This window comes from Rhinichthys klamathensis, unplaced genomic scaffold (assembly GCF_029890125.1).
Source record: "Rhinichthys klamathensis goyatoka isolate OS25496 unplaced genomic scaffold, OSU_Roscu_1.1 h1tg000124l_1, whole genome shotgun sequence".
In the NCBI taxonomy this organism is placed as follows: domain Eukaryota; kingdom Metazoa; phylum Chordata; class Actinopteri; order Cypriniformes; family Leuciscidae; genus Rhinichthys; species Rhinichthys klamathensis.
Window position 1 is genome coordinate 1,138,700 of NW_026606661.1, and position 14,421 is coordinate 1,153,120.

Sequence of the window (14,421 nt, forward strand, 5' to 3'; positions counted from 1 at the left end):
AGGTGTTTGGAGAGGAGCTGTTTATCATAGAGGATGTCTTTAATTGGCTCATTTACACATCGGCTAAGCAGCACGCCGGGCCTCAGAATGCAGTGCAAATGAAGAGAAAACATTTAAATGGCAGAGAGTTATTTGGAGGAGAAATATGAATCATTTAGTTGCGCATATACAAGCGTACACACATACACACAACTTGTTGCCCTTGCTAAAACTGATGCAAGCATACACAAGCACAAGCTTGCCATGTCTAACACCTTAGAACACACACTCCTAAACAATAGTCTTCTTCTAATCAGAGTGAGGCAGTTTCCAAGTCATCAGTATGCACAGTGCATGGGCCAAATGTAACATTTGAGCAGGTGTGAAGTATAATCAAATGCTCCTAATTAATTCAATTCCTTATGGGCTATGTGATTGAGTCAGGTCCCCCCAGCCCCCCAGACTTGGTCGTGGTGGAGGAGGTCACAGACAGCACGGCCCAGCTGTCCTGGAGCCCAGGCCAGGACAACGGAAGTCCCATAACAGGATATGTCATCCAGGGCAGGACTCCCTTTACTGTCGGCTGGCAAGCTGTCGACACAGGTACATCGCCCATCCCAGACACATGCCATTGTGTTTGTCTGTACATGGAAATAATATCCATGTGATCAGAACATGAAAAAAAAAAAACAATCTCAATGAAAAAGCTGAATTATGATTTTATTTTATAAAGTTATAAAAATATATATAAAGCCTACAATGTATGTAATATTAGTTTTTAGTTTATTTGTTTTCTATGGAAGCTTGTTTCTACCACAGAATAAAAATATTATAAAAAGGTAATTGCAACTTTTTATCTTGCAATTCTGACTTTTTTCTCAGAATTGCATGATATAAACTTGCAATTGTGAGTTATAAAGTCAGAATTGTGAGATATAAATCAATAGGATTCAATATAAATTTTTATGAAAGTCAGAATTGCGAGAAAAAAGTGAGGATTGAAAGTTTGTATCTCGCAATTCTGACTTTATAACATGCAACTGCGACTTTATATCACACAATTCTGACTTTATAACACGCAATTGAGAGTTTATATCTCACAATTCTGAGAAAAAAAAGTCAGAGTTGTTAGACAAAAAGTCACAATTACCTTTTTTTTTTATTCAGTGGCGGAAACAAGCTTCCATCATTTTATTTATTTATTTGTATTTCTGTTTTAATTTTAGTGCTTAAACTTGAACTTGTTTCAAGTTAGTTGCTATTGTATTTTACTGTTCTTCTTATCCTCAGTTCCTGAGGTGATCAATGGGAATACTTTGACTGCAACCGTTGTGGGTTTAAACGCCTGGGTGGAATATGAGTTCAGAGTGCTGGCCAGTAACAGTGTTGGCATGGGAGAGCCCAGTCCCCCATCTACCAAGATCAGAACAGAAGACGCTGGTGAGTATGCTAGTGTGAGACTCCACTGGATCTCTTTCTAGTTCAGACAGGCACTAAAATTGAAAGCACTGGAGCAAACCATACATCTGTCACTTTTACTCCACATGCAACACTCAAACCTATGCATTCTTTTATTCACACATTTCTAAAGGGGGTGGTTTAAAGAAGGCAGAAGCTCTGTGAGAGTGATAGTTTAGAGTCTTAATGTGATGAAAATTTAAATACACTTTTAATGCTCAAACTTGCAATGAAAAATCCCAATCAGAGCTCTGCCGACAGCTTTTTAATCTCTTCTTTGGGTTTTTGCCCGCAGTACCTGACACGGCTCCCACTGATGTTGGAGGCGGAGGAGGTACCAAATCGGAATTAGTGATAACATGGGAGGTAAGTCATTTGTCAGATTTTACTGCTACCTCGGCCAGCCTGGGCTAAATGCCGGTGCTTAATTGTGTAGAATGAAATGTAGCCATTTTATGATCGTTGTAGCCCTCCCTCCTGCCCTCTGGACTCCAGACTTTACTACTTCTCCAAATGAAAGTCAACTCAGGACCAGAGAGTTTCTTAGAAGTTTATTTCACTCACAAATAGGCTTGATTCTGTTCAGATACATAATGGAAGTTAGGGTTTAGCAAGGGAAAATTCTGACATTATTTTGCTGTTGAGCATAAGAAATTCTGCAGAAATTTGCTGGTGCATTTGAATTTCAAAGCCTTTTGTGAACTGTAGCAGTGATTTAGTGCGTTTAAGCTAACCTAAATACAAACACATGTCGGAGGGCCATTTTTGCACTATTCTGTAACTGTCCTGGTTCAACAATGACTGGAGTGGCACAATAGCAATTTCAGCAAAAGTGGAGTAATAAAAACAGTAAAAGACATTTGAATTGCTGCTTATTCAACAACAGTTATATGTCTTAAAGAAATAATTTAATTAATACTTTTATTCAGCAAGGATGCATTAAACTGATCAAAAGTGACTAATAAATTCATGTTAAAAAATTGTTTCAAATAAATGCTGTTCTTTTGAGCTTTCTATTCAACAAATAATCCTAAACAAATACATCACAGTTTCCACAAAAATATTAAGCAGCACAACTGTTTTCAACATTGTTTATAATAAGAAATGTTATCTTGAGCAGCAAATCAGCATAATATAATTATTTTTAAAGGATCATGTGACACTGAAGACATGAGTAATGATGCTGAAAATTCACAGGAATAAATGACATTTTAATGTATTGAACTAGAAAACAGATATTTTAATTAACAAAATGTAGCCGTGGTGAAAATAAAAGACTTTCAAAACCATTACAAATCTTACCAACCCCAAACTTTTAAACAGCAGTGTGTACAAAGTATTGTTTTTTAACCATATTTATTACCAAATTGCTTTTTTTTTTAGGTGAGTTAAGTCCTTTAAATGTTCCATATAGTCTCTCTATATAGGTTATGAAGAGGTTATGAAACTTGCATGTATAACAATAAAAAACGGACAATTGAGAAAGAAAGCGGTTTTTAAACTAAGTGCTAATAAAGCCCTGTTGTCATGTGGGTCAGTTGGTGTGTTGACCTCAATTTGTTTTAATATCACTATAGTTTTGTGTTCCACTTTAAGCCTGTTCCAGAGGAGTTGCAGAACGGAGAGGGCTTTGGTTATATCATTGCTTTCCGGCCAGTGGGCATGGTCACTTGGACCCGCGCCGTGATCTCGGCACTCAGCGTCACCCGCTACGTTTTCCGCAATGACACCATTCCACCATTCTCGCCGTTCAATGTCAAAGTGGGAGCGTTCAACAACCGCGGGGAAGGACCTTTCAGCACTATTGCAACAGTGTTCTCCGCAGAAGAAGGTAGAGCTGGATTTATGTACATCAACACTCACAAACACATGTGCATAGAATAACTTTAACCTTATTTTTTTACAGATTTAAAGTGATAAAAACAACTAAGGTCATTTAATTATATTTATTATGACTGATAACAATGTGATGGCCAGTATTATAATTTTTATTTTTCAAGCCTCTTTAAATTACAGACTAATTTACTAAAAGGGGTCCTATAATGCCCTTTTCACAAGATGTAAAATAAATCTCTGATGTCCCCAGAGTGTGTATGTGAAGTTTTAGCTCAAAATACTCCACCGATATGCTTTATAGCATGTTAAAATTGTCACTTTTTGGGAGTGAGTAAAAGCACGTAGTTTCCCTTTAAATGCAAATGAGCTGCTGCTGCTCCTGGCACAGAGGGCGGAGCTTTAAGAGCTTGGGTGTTAGCAGCTCCGATTTCCTCACACAGACATGTACTGAAAATTTCTAAAACTTTTAGCCTTCTATGTTCAAACCGGAGTCAGACAAAGATGGGGAGACTCAAGAAGAAGTGACAACATGTAGAATGCAACAGGACATGTCTGAATGGTTAGTTCAGGGGCGTAGCCAGTATTGGGCCAGGGCGGCACTGGCCCGCCCACATTACTCACTGGCCCGCCCAGGCAAGTTTGATAAAAATACATTTTTAATTTATTTTTATTCAAATGTATTTAAGAAAATATATGAATATATACCTGATTTATTGTTGACTGCTGTGTGTGTTTAATTCGTTTCCCGAATAAAATGGAACTGTCGAACCAAGTTGTAGAAAGCCTCCCTCCGGAACGTTATTGGTTGCTGGGGGTTCCGACAGGAAAACTCTCAGCGGCGCCGGTGCCACAATAATGGCTAAACAACTTTCTTTAATGTGCTATTTGAAAAAAGCAAGAGTTGAGGAAGAAGACACGCCACTGGCTTCATCTTCCGAGTCCACCCAGCCCAGTTCTTCAGACTGATTACCCCAGGAGAAGGCTAGTCAGGTGCTGGTGGCGGCGGCCGCTTGCTCCCTCTCTCCCGATCAGCCTGACGCGGGTTTACCCGCCGATCTAACTGCGATAATATTATTTTAGCTTTCTTTATTTTCGGGTGAACTGTCTTTGCACTGCTGACTAGCCTGAATAAAATAGACAGGTTATTGTCTACACTGGTTTGTCCAGCCTTTATTAAGCTCTGTTGGTTGAACATGATGATTTGCCGAATATAAAGGTGTAACTGTTTTTGCAGTTTGTCTATTAATTTTTCTACTCTCTAAGGTTAATTATTACTGAAGTCATTTTTTTCTATGAAAAACTATAGGCCCACTCACATTTTCACTGGCCCACCCAAAATACAATTTCTGCCTACGCCACTGGGTTAGTTGATGAATGTATGTAGCTGATGTGGAGTTAACTATCTTCTAGTCATTGATTAGCATATAATCTATAAATCCTGTTCCCGGGGGCAGGGTTTATGTATATTTTAGGGTTAGTGATGTTACTAACACATGAAGCTCATTGTAGTCCCTACCAGCCGTTTGTTGTAGTCCTTAAAAAGCGATTTCTGTAAAATAAAATATCTCCCTTTGCATTGAACTTTAAGCGTTGTAACTTTGCAGACACTAACTGAAGTTAAAAAAGTGAAATCATAATCAACCACCCCTTTAAGTTAAAAAACATATATTGAAACATTTACAAAAAGCAGTAAGTTAAGAGAGGAAGTGTGGCACATTAATAGTAATATTTACTATAGAAAATAATAGCAAAATAGTACAATTAGCCCAAATTGCTAGTCCTACGTATAAGCCTCATAGTCTAATTCCTGATGTTAGCTGCTTTCAATACTAGCCTAATCAACAGGAAATATTAATATAGGCCAGTGAACGATACATTGTGTGGGCCTGTGGAGCTAAAATATTAGGCACACATTCCGACTCAGCAATAGTCCCTTCACGTTCTCACACACTCTCGGTTCCCTCCCTTCACGCATACAGGTGTGACCTTGAATGAGAATAATGGAATAAGTTGATTGAGACAGCTTTCGCCCCTCCTCCCTCGTTCAAGCTGCGAATGACAACCTTATATTAGTTATTGCTGCTATAGGTTACAAGAAATCCTGCTAGACACTTACAGGCCTATTCATGTGCTAGAGTGTTAATTGAATTTTCCAAGCAGATTGTCTCCTTCTCTGTCAGTCACAGTTCCCATTAAAATGAAGTAGGGCCTCTCTCAGGTGAGACCGGGGCTTCTTTCTCTGACTTAATCCAATTTTACCTCGTTGGCTTTGGAAAGCTTTTTGAATAAGAGCCTCAACATGTCTCTGTTCCTTCGCAGTGCCGAGCGTACCGCCAGAGAGGGTGTCAGCAAAAAGTCTGTCGGCGGCCGACATCGAAGTTACCTGGGAGCCGATTCCTGTCACCCCTGAAAGAGTTCTCGGATATGAGGTTTGATTCAATTGTCTTGCCATTCACTGTAACGTTCAATGTCATGTTTTTCCTGTAATGATGCAATGCTGATCTCAAGCAATTATTAAAAGTGCTTCTCACCTCTCCCATGCCACCTCAAACATCGAGAATGCCAGTGTTTAGACAGCGCTTTGTTAAATGTCTGCGTCTCTCAGAAGCTGGATGAAAGCTCTCCGCTGGCCTTTCAAGAATGCAAAGAGTGCCTCGCTTTCTCACAAGCCACTCTCTCCATCTCTGTCACCCCTGCCCTGAGGCACAAAACAGCCACGTTGCCATGGTAGCTGCCGTATTGTCTGGAAAGAATAGAACTATCATGTCAGTGGATTCTAGATGAGGGGGAAAAAAGAAAACTTTCTAGGTTTTATTTTTGTCTCGTCTTTGGTTAGCAAGGACTGAAAGACCAAATCAAAGCAGCATGGATCAAGGAACTGCGCTGTACGCCGTATATACCATTTATTTGTGCTCAAGGTCCTTTGAAGCACCTGCAATATTTGAAATAGAAAATTCCTGTTTAAACCATCACTGCATTTCCTCTTTCACAAAACCAAACAGTGAGCTCCAAAAGTCTGAGACCACTCATGCAAATGCATCTATTTAGCATTTTTCTAATTTAATGCTTCTTTTCAATTCATGACTTCATTCTTTTCAGTCACACCCACAGGAAGTAAGATTTTGAAATAAGATTTTACATTGCAAACTTTGATTTACTTTGAATTGCAAATCAAAGTAATTCAACACAGGCAATGCATTCTGGGAAAGTGTTCGTCTTCCCTGATCTACAAAAGTTTATGAAATATGATAAAATATATACTCCACCGTTCCAAAGTTCTGTTTTTTTTAAAGAAATTAATTGTTTTTTTAAGCAAGGGTGCATTGAATTGGTCAAAAGTGAGTCAAGACTTTTACTTTGTTACAAAACAATATAATGCTGCTCTTTTAAACATTCTGTTCATCAAAGAGTCCTGAAAAACGGTTTTCACAAAATGATTAAGTGATTTCAACATTGATAATAATAAGAAATATTTCTTAAGCACTCATATCAGAATCATACAGAATACATATATCATAGAATACCTATTCTGAAGGATCATGTGACACTAAAGACAGGAGTAATGATGCTGAAAATTCAGCTCCGTCAAGGAATATATAAAAAAAAAAAAAAAAACCCAGTTATTTTAAATTGTAATAATATTTAACAATTAACTTTTTTCTGTATTCTTAATCAAATAAATTGGAGAGACTCTTCTTTCTAAAATATTACTGACTCCCAATTTTTGAACAGTAGAGTAAACAAAAATGTCTATACTGTAGGTAGCATTTCAAAAGTCTGTCTGACTCTCCGTGACTTTCTTTGAATTTGTTGATTTCTACTTCCTTACATTCAATTTTGAATTAAAATTCTGCAACATGTTTGCGGTCTCAGTTAAAATGTAGGAACTGAATTGGAATGAATAACTGAATTCTCAATTCAAGTCTGAATGACGCACAACCCTGCTGTATGGACAACATTTCTAAAAGTAGAAAATAAATAATTTAGAAATATTCCTCCCTTGGCTGGATCTCATTATTATCTAATCAAATACTTAATGCCTCAATATTGATATTACATAGGACTCAGGGTTAATAATTGATTATTTCATTTCCGCTATCTAATTGTTTTTCACCTAGCACACACAGCTAAAAGTTAATTGAAATTTCATATCCTTAAGGGAATCTCCATACAATTTTACTAAAATATCATATTACCAGATAGCCAGAGATATGTTCTCAAGCTTGTAAGCTGCAAAAAAGACACACATGATAAGCTGAATGAAGTGAATAGTGAAGTCAAATATCGTGAAATCTCGTAAAACCGTGTCATGTTGAAAGACTCATCAGAAATCTCATGCCAAGTGTAATGACTGTAATGCATTTTGTGCATATCATGTCTCACCTTCTTTGGCAGCAGATTAAAAAAATGTGGCATTTACTTTGTATATTATCCTGATATTTAACACTGTAAACCCAGTTAACATATTTCAGTTTATAAGTTTTGAGTGAAATGAACATGTCAAACTCTTATCTGCATAGTAGCACTTTGTGAAAATCTGCAATGTTTAGGGTCACAGTGGGTTGCAAGTAGGGATGGCCCGATACCGATACTGGCATCGGGGATCGGGCCGATACTGTCCTAATATACTCGTACTCGTACTCATAAAAATTCGCCGATACCACGCACCGATACCACGTACATTTTGCAAAACGAAACTGGCCGCCGCGAGTGCTTTGTCGAGGTGAACTGAGGCATAGGAAAGTATAATGCCGGCGGTTTGGGCTCATTTCAAGATAAGGGATGATGACAACAGCAAGGCAGACTGTGAGTTATGTTCAGCTAAGGTGTCGAGAGGAGGGAAAGAAAGTACATCGTTTAACACCAGCAATCTAAACATCTGAAGACGCATCATAGATCTGATGGCCGAGCGCGCGCGCGGGTGGTAATGCACTCACTCTGTGTATGCGGGTTACGGGAGAATAAAACGATTCGCGGGACTCCCGCAAACTAGAAATATCTATGAATAAAACATAAAAACTAAAAGATTTTTATTCATCTCTTGCAGAAAAGCAACAAGAACAACTACAACAAAATAGAAACGATTTACAGGACAGAGTTTCTATTCATAACATGGTTACAGCGTTGAGCGATGTAGCCAATCACAGACATATGTGTTGATTTCTGGAACGCAATGGCCAATCAGAAGCATTTAAGATAGACTCCCCTCACCGCTCAAAACGGACTTTTTTGTTCAGTGCTGAATTCTGTATGCTGGCAAATCCTCTAATTATAACAAACAAAGTGTGGATATTATGAAAGATTGATTGTGCAGTCAGCTTCATTGATAATAACAGAGATGTGTGAGATCGTGATGAACTGTCAGCTTTTAGGATTTATTAAGGGAGCGCACTTTGCGCGCATTCAGTCATGCCAGACCATGCACGCAGTAGCCTGCTTGCTTTTATGTTAAATTAACAGTGGTTTGTGTGTTAATACATTTATTATTTTACTAATTTTTTTTTATTTTTAGACTTGTTAAAACAAGCAGAGAAGAAAATAAAAACAGTCTTCTAACCTGTGTTCTAAAATAGTCGTCTTCTTTTCTGGGAGCCTATTACTTTTGCGGTAGAAATATCGGTATCGGTACTCGGTATCGGCAAGTACACAAATGTAAATACTCGTACTCGTATCGGTTTGAAAAAAAATGGTATCGGGCCATCCCTAGTTGCAAGAGTGAGTAATTGTATTGGCAGAGAGCTATTTACATGTAAAAACATAGTCAAGGATATATAAAATGCCCTTGCTGTGTGTCCTGGCGAACAGGTGGTGTACTGGGAAGATGACACCAAGCCGGATACAGTGGGTAAAGTGCGGATCACTGGAAACTACACAGCAGTGAATGTCAGCGGCCTGCAGGGGAACACTCAGTATTATTTAGCGGTGTGTGCCTTCAATACTGCAGGAACTGGCCCCCAGTCCGTACCTGTCAATGTTACCACCAAAAAAACACGTGAGTCCATTTTTAGACAATTATTCAATGTATGGGTTTTTACTTGGAAGATATTGGTAAAATATTCTTTGTTGAATGTAAGAAGGTTCAATGGAAGCCTGTTTCGATCTCAGAATAAAAATAATAGTCACACTTTAGTTCAGGGTCCAATTCTCACTATTATCTAACAATTATCTACAACTTTTACCACAATAAACTCCTAATAACTGCTTATTAATAGTTAGTAAGGTAGTTGTTAAGTTTAGGTAGTAGTGCGTAGGATTAAGTGATGTACAATCTGGTCATGCAGAATAAGGCATTAATATGTGTTTTATAAGTACTAATAAAAGAGCCAATATCATAGTAGCATGCATGCTAATAAGCAGCTAGTTAATAGTGAGAATTTGACCCTAAACTAAAGTGTTACCAAAATAATAAATTATCTGCGACTTTATATCTCACAGTTGTGAATGCATTTCTTTTTAAAGGGGTCCTATTATGCCTTTTTTACGCTTTCTCTAGTGTGTAATGTTGCTGTTTGAGTATGAAAAATGTCTGCAAAGTTACAGAGTTCACTCCAAAGGGAGTAATTCTCTATATCAGTGCACACTGATTCTGAACTCCCTGAAACGCCTCGATTGTAGTCTTGAGTTTTCTTCCAGAAACATATGTCACACTATTCTTTATATAATTATAAAGTATATAAGTAAATATATAAATAATTCCCACCAAAGGCATACAGTAAGGGGCGTGACATTTTCAAAACACGCTCGAAGCGGTTGACCAATCACAATACACTGGTCCAGCCAACCAACCAGAGTACATTGCGCTTTTCTGAAGGAGGGGCTTCATAGATACAGGAACTAAATGGAGTGTTACTGACTGAAGGGGAAGAGAGGCAACAATATAAAATATGTGAAAAATAAGCTGTTTTTTGAACATTCAAGCTTGAACACCTATTCTTGTAGACACCAAAAACAAAATCAAGACTTTGAAAAGGGGCATAATAGGTCCCCTTTTTAAAACTTTTCTAAATTATAATTTTTTTTATTTACTCTGCTGCAGGAATAAACTCCCATAACATTCAGCAGAGTTTTTTTAAGGACCATCAAATCTTTTAAAGTTGTCAAAGACATTTTTGCTTGAGGCACCGAGTAGTAGATAAACTAGCAGAATTGTGCTCTGAAATATTCATAACTTATAACTTTTGGACAGATCTACATATTGCTTGTAAATTTCTTTAGTGTTGTTGTTGAAACCATTCACAGAAACTGCTGAGACATGACTTGAAGGTGTGTTTTTTCCCTACTGAAGGAGTTTAACCATCTATTTTTGTAGTAGTCAAATGAAGTCAAGTCATGTTTATTTATAAATCATTCAGGGCTGAACAGCAGACAGTGTCAAACTGTAGAGGCTTAAAACCAAAATCAATTCTATCTAATTAGTATGGTATGAATCACAGTTTCCAAGTCCGTCTATGAGAGAAACAGTTAGCAATGGATATGGGCTGAAATAACTATCCCTGCTAACGGTACTAATGAGTTTGTTAAACGTGTTTGTGTCATTGAATGCAATAACACAATTGATTGCACATTGTGAACCTTTTCTTTCTTCTTCTGTCCATATCTTTCACACACACGCAAACCTCAGCGCCTGGACAGCCCCCTCAGAATGTAGAGTGGAATCTGATTGGCTCTCAGCTTTTGCTTCAGTGGGATCCCGTCATTGCTCTCGAAACTGAATCTGAGGTCACCGGATACATAGTGAGTGACATTATTAGGATGTTTTATGAGAGTTTTACTGGAAGTAATTCATCGCTTTCCCTTTAGCATGCAGGCATATCCATTGCTACATTGTGAGCCAAACAATGATGGCAGGAACTACAATGCATTATTGCGTCTGATACTATTGATACACATAATAAGGGTTGTCAGGTGCAGTAATTTAGCTACAAAGATATGCCCGAAACCCATTCATTTGTGTGTTTTTATAGATAAGGGCACAGCATATGCTATTTCATGTCTCGTTCCACCTCTCTCTTAATTACAAATGCATGCAATTAACAGCTCTCACAGTACTAATTTCCCCACAAGGGAAAACAGTCATGAAGCTCAGGGGAAAAGTACTACTAGCCATTAGCATCAGTAAACATTATCTACTGTAGAATAACAGGGCATCACCTATGTTTAACTCCTTTCATGGCAAACATCACTGCTATTGCTTATACTTAGGAATAGAGATTTTAATGAACCACTTTCTCTAAATCTTAAACTGCTACAGACACGAATGATGCCTCAAATCATGCAGCTTTTTGAGAAGAGGTATGTTATTATTTTTCAAAGCGATCTGACTTGGGTCAGTTCATAAAATAGGTTTGTATTGAAGGACGAATGTGATTCATTTCAGTTTTTATTAGAGCTGTCAATTTGATGCATGTAATTAATAAAAAAAAAATATTTTGTCTATGTCTATTATAATATACGGTATGTCTATTATAATGCCACAATAATGTAATGTCTTAAAAAATATATACATTTGGGGGCTTTTCTCAGCAAATATGTGACAAATTGCAATAGATCTAATTGATGAACTTATAACGTAATTCATTTTATTTTTTAAATGATTAACAGCCCTAGTTTTAATTCTTTTGAATGAAACTTTGATTGGGGTGCCATCATCCGCAGGTGCTGTACAGAAGACACCGGAATAACGACATGTACTCTGTCATCACCAACAAAACCTCGGTGGAGTTGACCCTCAATCCAAATGACAACTACGTCATTCAGATCAAGACCCTCAGTGAAGGGGGCTTGGGGGAAGGAAGCGAGCCTATCCACATCCACCAACTCAGTAAGTCTCATTTCCTGTTGCCGTCTTTTATTTCATCTTCCGCTGGCATTGATAAGCTCTTAATGGGGATTCAGTCGGTTTGGACGCCTAAATATTTTCCTCTGTTCACTTCAGTCTTTCAGTGAGTCATAGAATCCGACCTTTTAAGAAATGCACACTCCTCTGCTATCTATCTCTGTCACTGCGAAGCCCGAGTGGCATATAAATGAGTGAGAATCACCCCCAATTCCTTCTTTCCCTCAAATGGGCGGCAATCAAAACATGCTCTACTTCCCTCCCCCTTCTTACAGAGATCTGCTTACAGATTCAACCCGAGCATTATCACGGGATACTTTCCTCAATAATGGCTCTTTCCAAGAACAGGGTATGAATTGGTATGATGAGCATTAGATATGGTATGATAGGCACAGATCTCTTCTTTTTTTTTTTTGGTTAGAACTATTAGATATGCTAGATAAACTATCATCTATCTATAAAGTATCATGTTACATTTCATTCGTCTAGCTCTACCATTCTATCCAGCTATATATGAAGACTTCAGATGCAAAAGCCTCAAGTGCCACCTGAAATTTTCTTCTAAAATGCGCATTTTTATCAGGCTCGTATATTCAAGTTCAGTAATTTCACTTTAATGACAATTAATAGGTAATTTTCATTGACATTAAAGTGAAATAACTGAACATAAACATACAAGCTTGATAAAAAATGATCATTCTAGAACGATAGATTGCACTTAGAGGCTTTTGCATCTGAAGTCTTCATATATATACATATATATATATATATATATATATATATATATATATTTCCAATTATTTAAAATAATGTAAATAATTCCTGCAACAAAATATATATAGTTTTTCAAATAAAATACGTAAACAAAAATGTACATTATATTGTCCGTTACATCGGGTCAATGTAAGTTAATAATAAATATAATGTATATGTGTATGTGCGTTTAGATATATTTTGAAAATATATGATTATATATATATATATATAAATTCTAATATATTAATTGATATTGGCTTTGACTCCCTGAAACTGACAATTTTCTGACCATTTATTTGGAAAAGGAAAAAAAGTTATTTTTTAAGACTTTCAGAGTATAATTTGTTCTTGGAAATTGCCTAATAATTTATATTGTGGAGCTGATCTTATACAATTGCTCTTTGATTCAGGAAAGAGCTGTCTGCGAATTGAAACCACAATGCTCTGTCTGTCTGTCTCTCCTTTGGGAGGTTAAGTAGTGTTTCTTAATGGTTGTGTTTGCGTTTGCTTACAGGCATGGGTGCACGTGGATCCAGAGCGGGAAGGCTGTGCACACTTTCTCTCTCTCCGCTCCTCATCTGCGCTCTGTCGACGCTCAGTGCCTCCTGATGTTCGCCTCCCATGAGCACCAGACCAGGCCTCACCGAGAAAAACATACTTTCTGCTCTTTCCTTATACAAGGCTTATGTTTCTCATTACAGTCTGACTTGATGGGATTCACCAGCTCCGGCAACATGTTTGAAAGAGCCGGATATTGAAATGTCATGGGAATCTTGGGAAATTCATCTTTAGTAAACATGGCAAAGGCCTGCACAAGAGTAATTAGGGGTTTTGGGATGGACTAGAACAGACTGCAAAAAAATATTTTCTGAATCAGTTTTTTTTTTGGGTGTTTTTTTTTTTCCTGTAAGAATATCTAAACATCCTTAAAAAAAAAGTTAATATTAACTTAAATTAAATGAACTTAACCATAAAATATTAAGATACTTTACAGAGAATATAGCTTATATATATATATATATATATACTGTAGCTTTTATTATTTTCTTATCCCTCTGGCAAATATATATATATATATATATATATATTTTTTTTTTTTTTTTTTTTTTTTTGCTGTCATAATTTGTTGTGCTTAAAACAAGGAACATTTATTTCTCAGTGGGGTAAGAAAAATAAATTTACTTTTTAATATACACATATATATATATATATAGATAGATAGATATATATTATAGATAATTAGGTTATATAATAACTATATAACTAATATTATAATATACTTAATGTTTTACACAGCTAAAATGATCTTGTTTTCGTAGTGTTTAGATATTTTTATAATTGGCAAACAAGACAAACACACAGTTTAAGAAAATTACGTTTTTGCATATAATATTATATGTTCCTTTGGCACTCTAAAACCAGGGGGGGGGGAAAGCTTTTGCTTTTTGTATAATACGCTTCTGTATGCTGTGTGCAACATCTTTTCCTCTGATCTTTGAGAACAATCAATGCCTTAAATTCATGTACACACCAAAGTAGATATAAAAATAGTTTTG

At 36.8% G+C, this 14,421-nt stretch overlaps 1 protein-coding gene across 1 annotated transcript in view; it reads left to right on the forward strand.

The window, feature by feature from the left end:
• The window catches only part of cntn3b (contactin 3b), a 79,900-nt gene extending 66,154 nt beyond the window's left edge, over positions 1–13,746 (forward strand). Inside the window, exons 15-23 of the mRNA XM_056256216.1 lie at positions 424–582; positions 1,270–1,419; positions 1,733–1,803; positions 3,034–3,268; positions 5,593–5,702; positions 9,079–9,265; positions 10,895–11,007; positions 11,929–12,094; positions 13,380–13,746. Of these exons, the coding sequence (XP_056112191.1) occupies positions 424–582; positions 1,270–1,419; positions 1,733–1,803; positions 3,034–3,268; positions 5,593–5,702; positions 9,079–9,265; positions 10,895–11,007; positions 11,929–12,094; positions 13,380–13,474 (1,286 nt within the window). The 3' untranslated portion in view covers positions 13,475–13,746. The remainder of the gene's footprint in view (positions 1–423; positions 583–1,269; positions 1,420–1,732; positions 1,804–3,033; positions 3,269–5,592; positions 5,703–9,078; positions 9,266–10,894; positions 11,008–11,928; positions 12,095–13,379) is intronic.
• Positions 13,747–14,421: the final 675 nt, after the last annotated feature.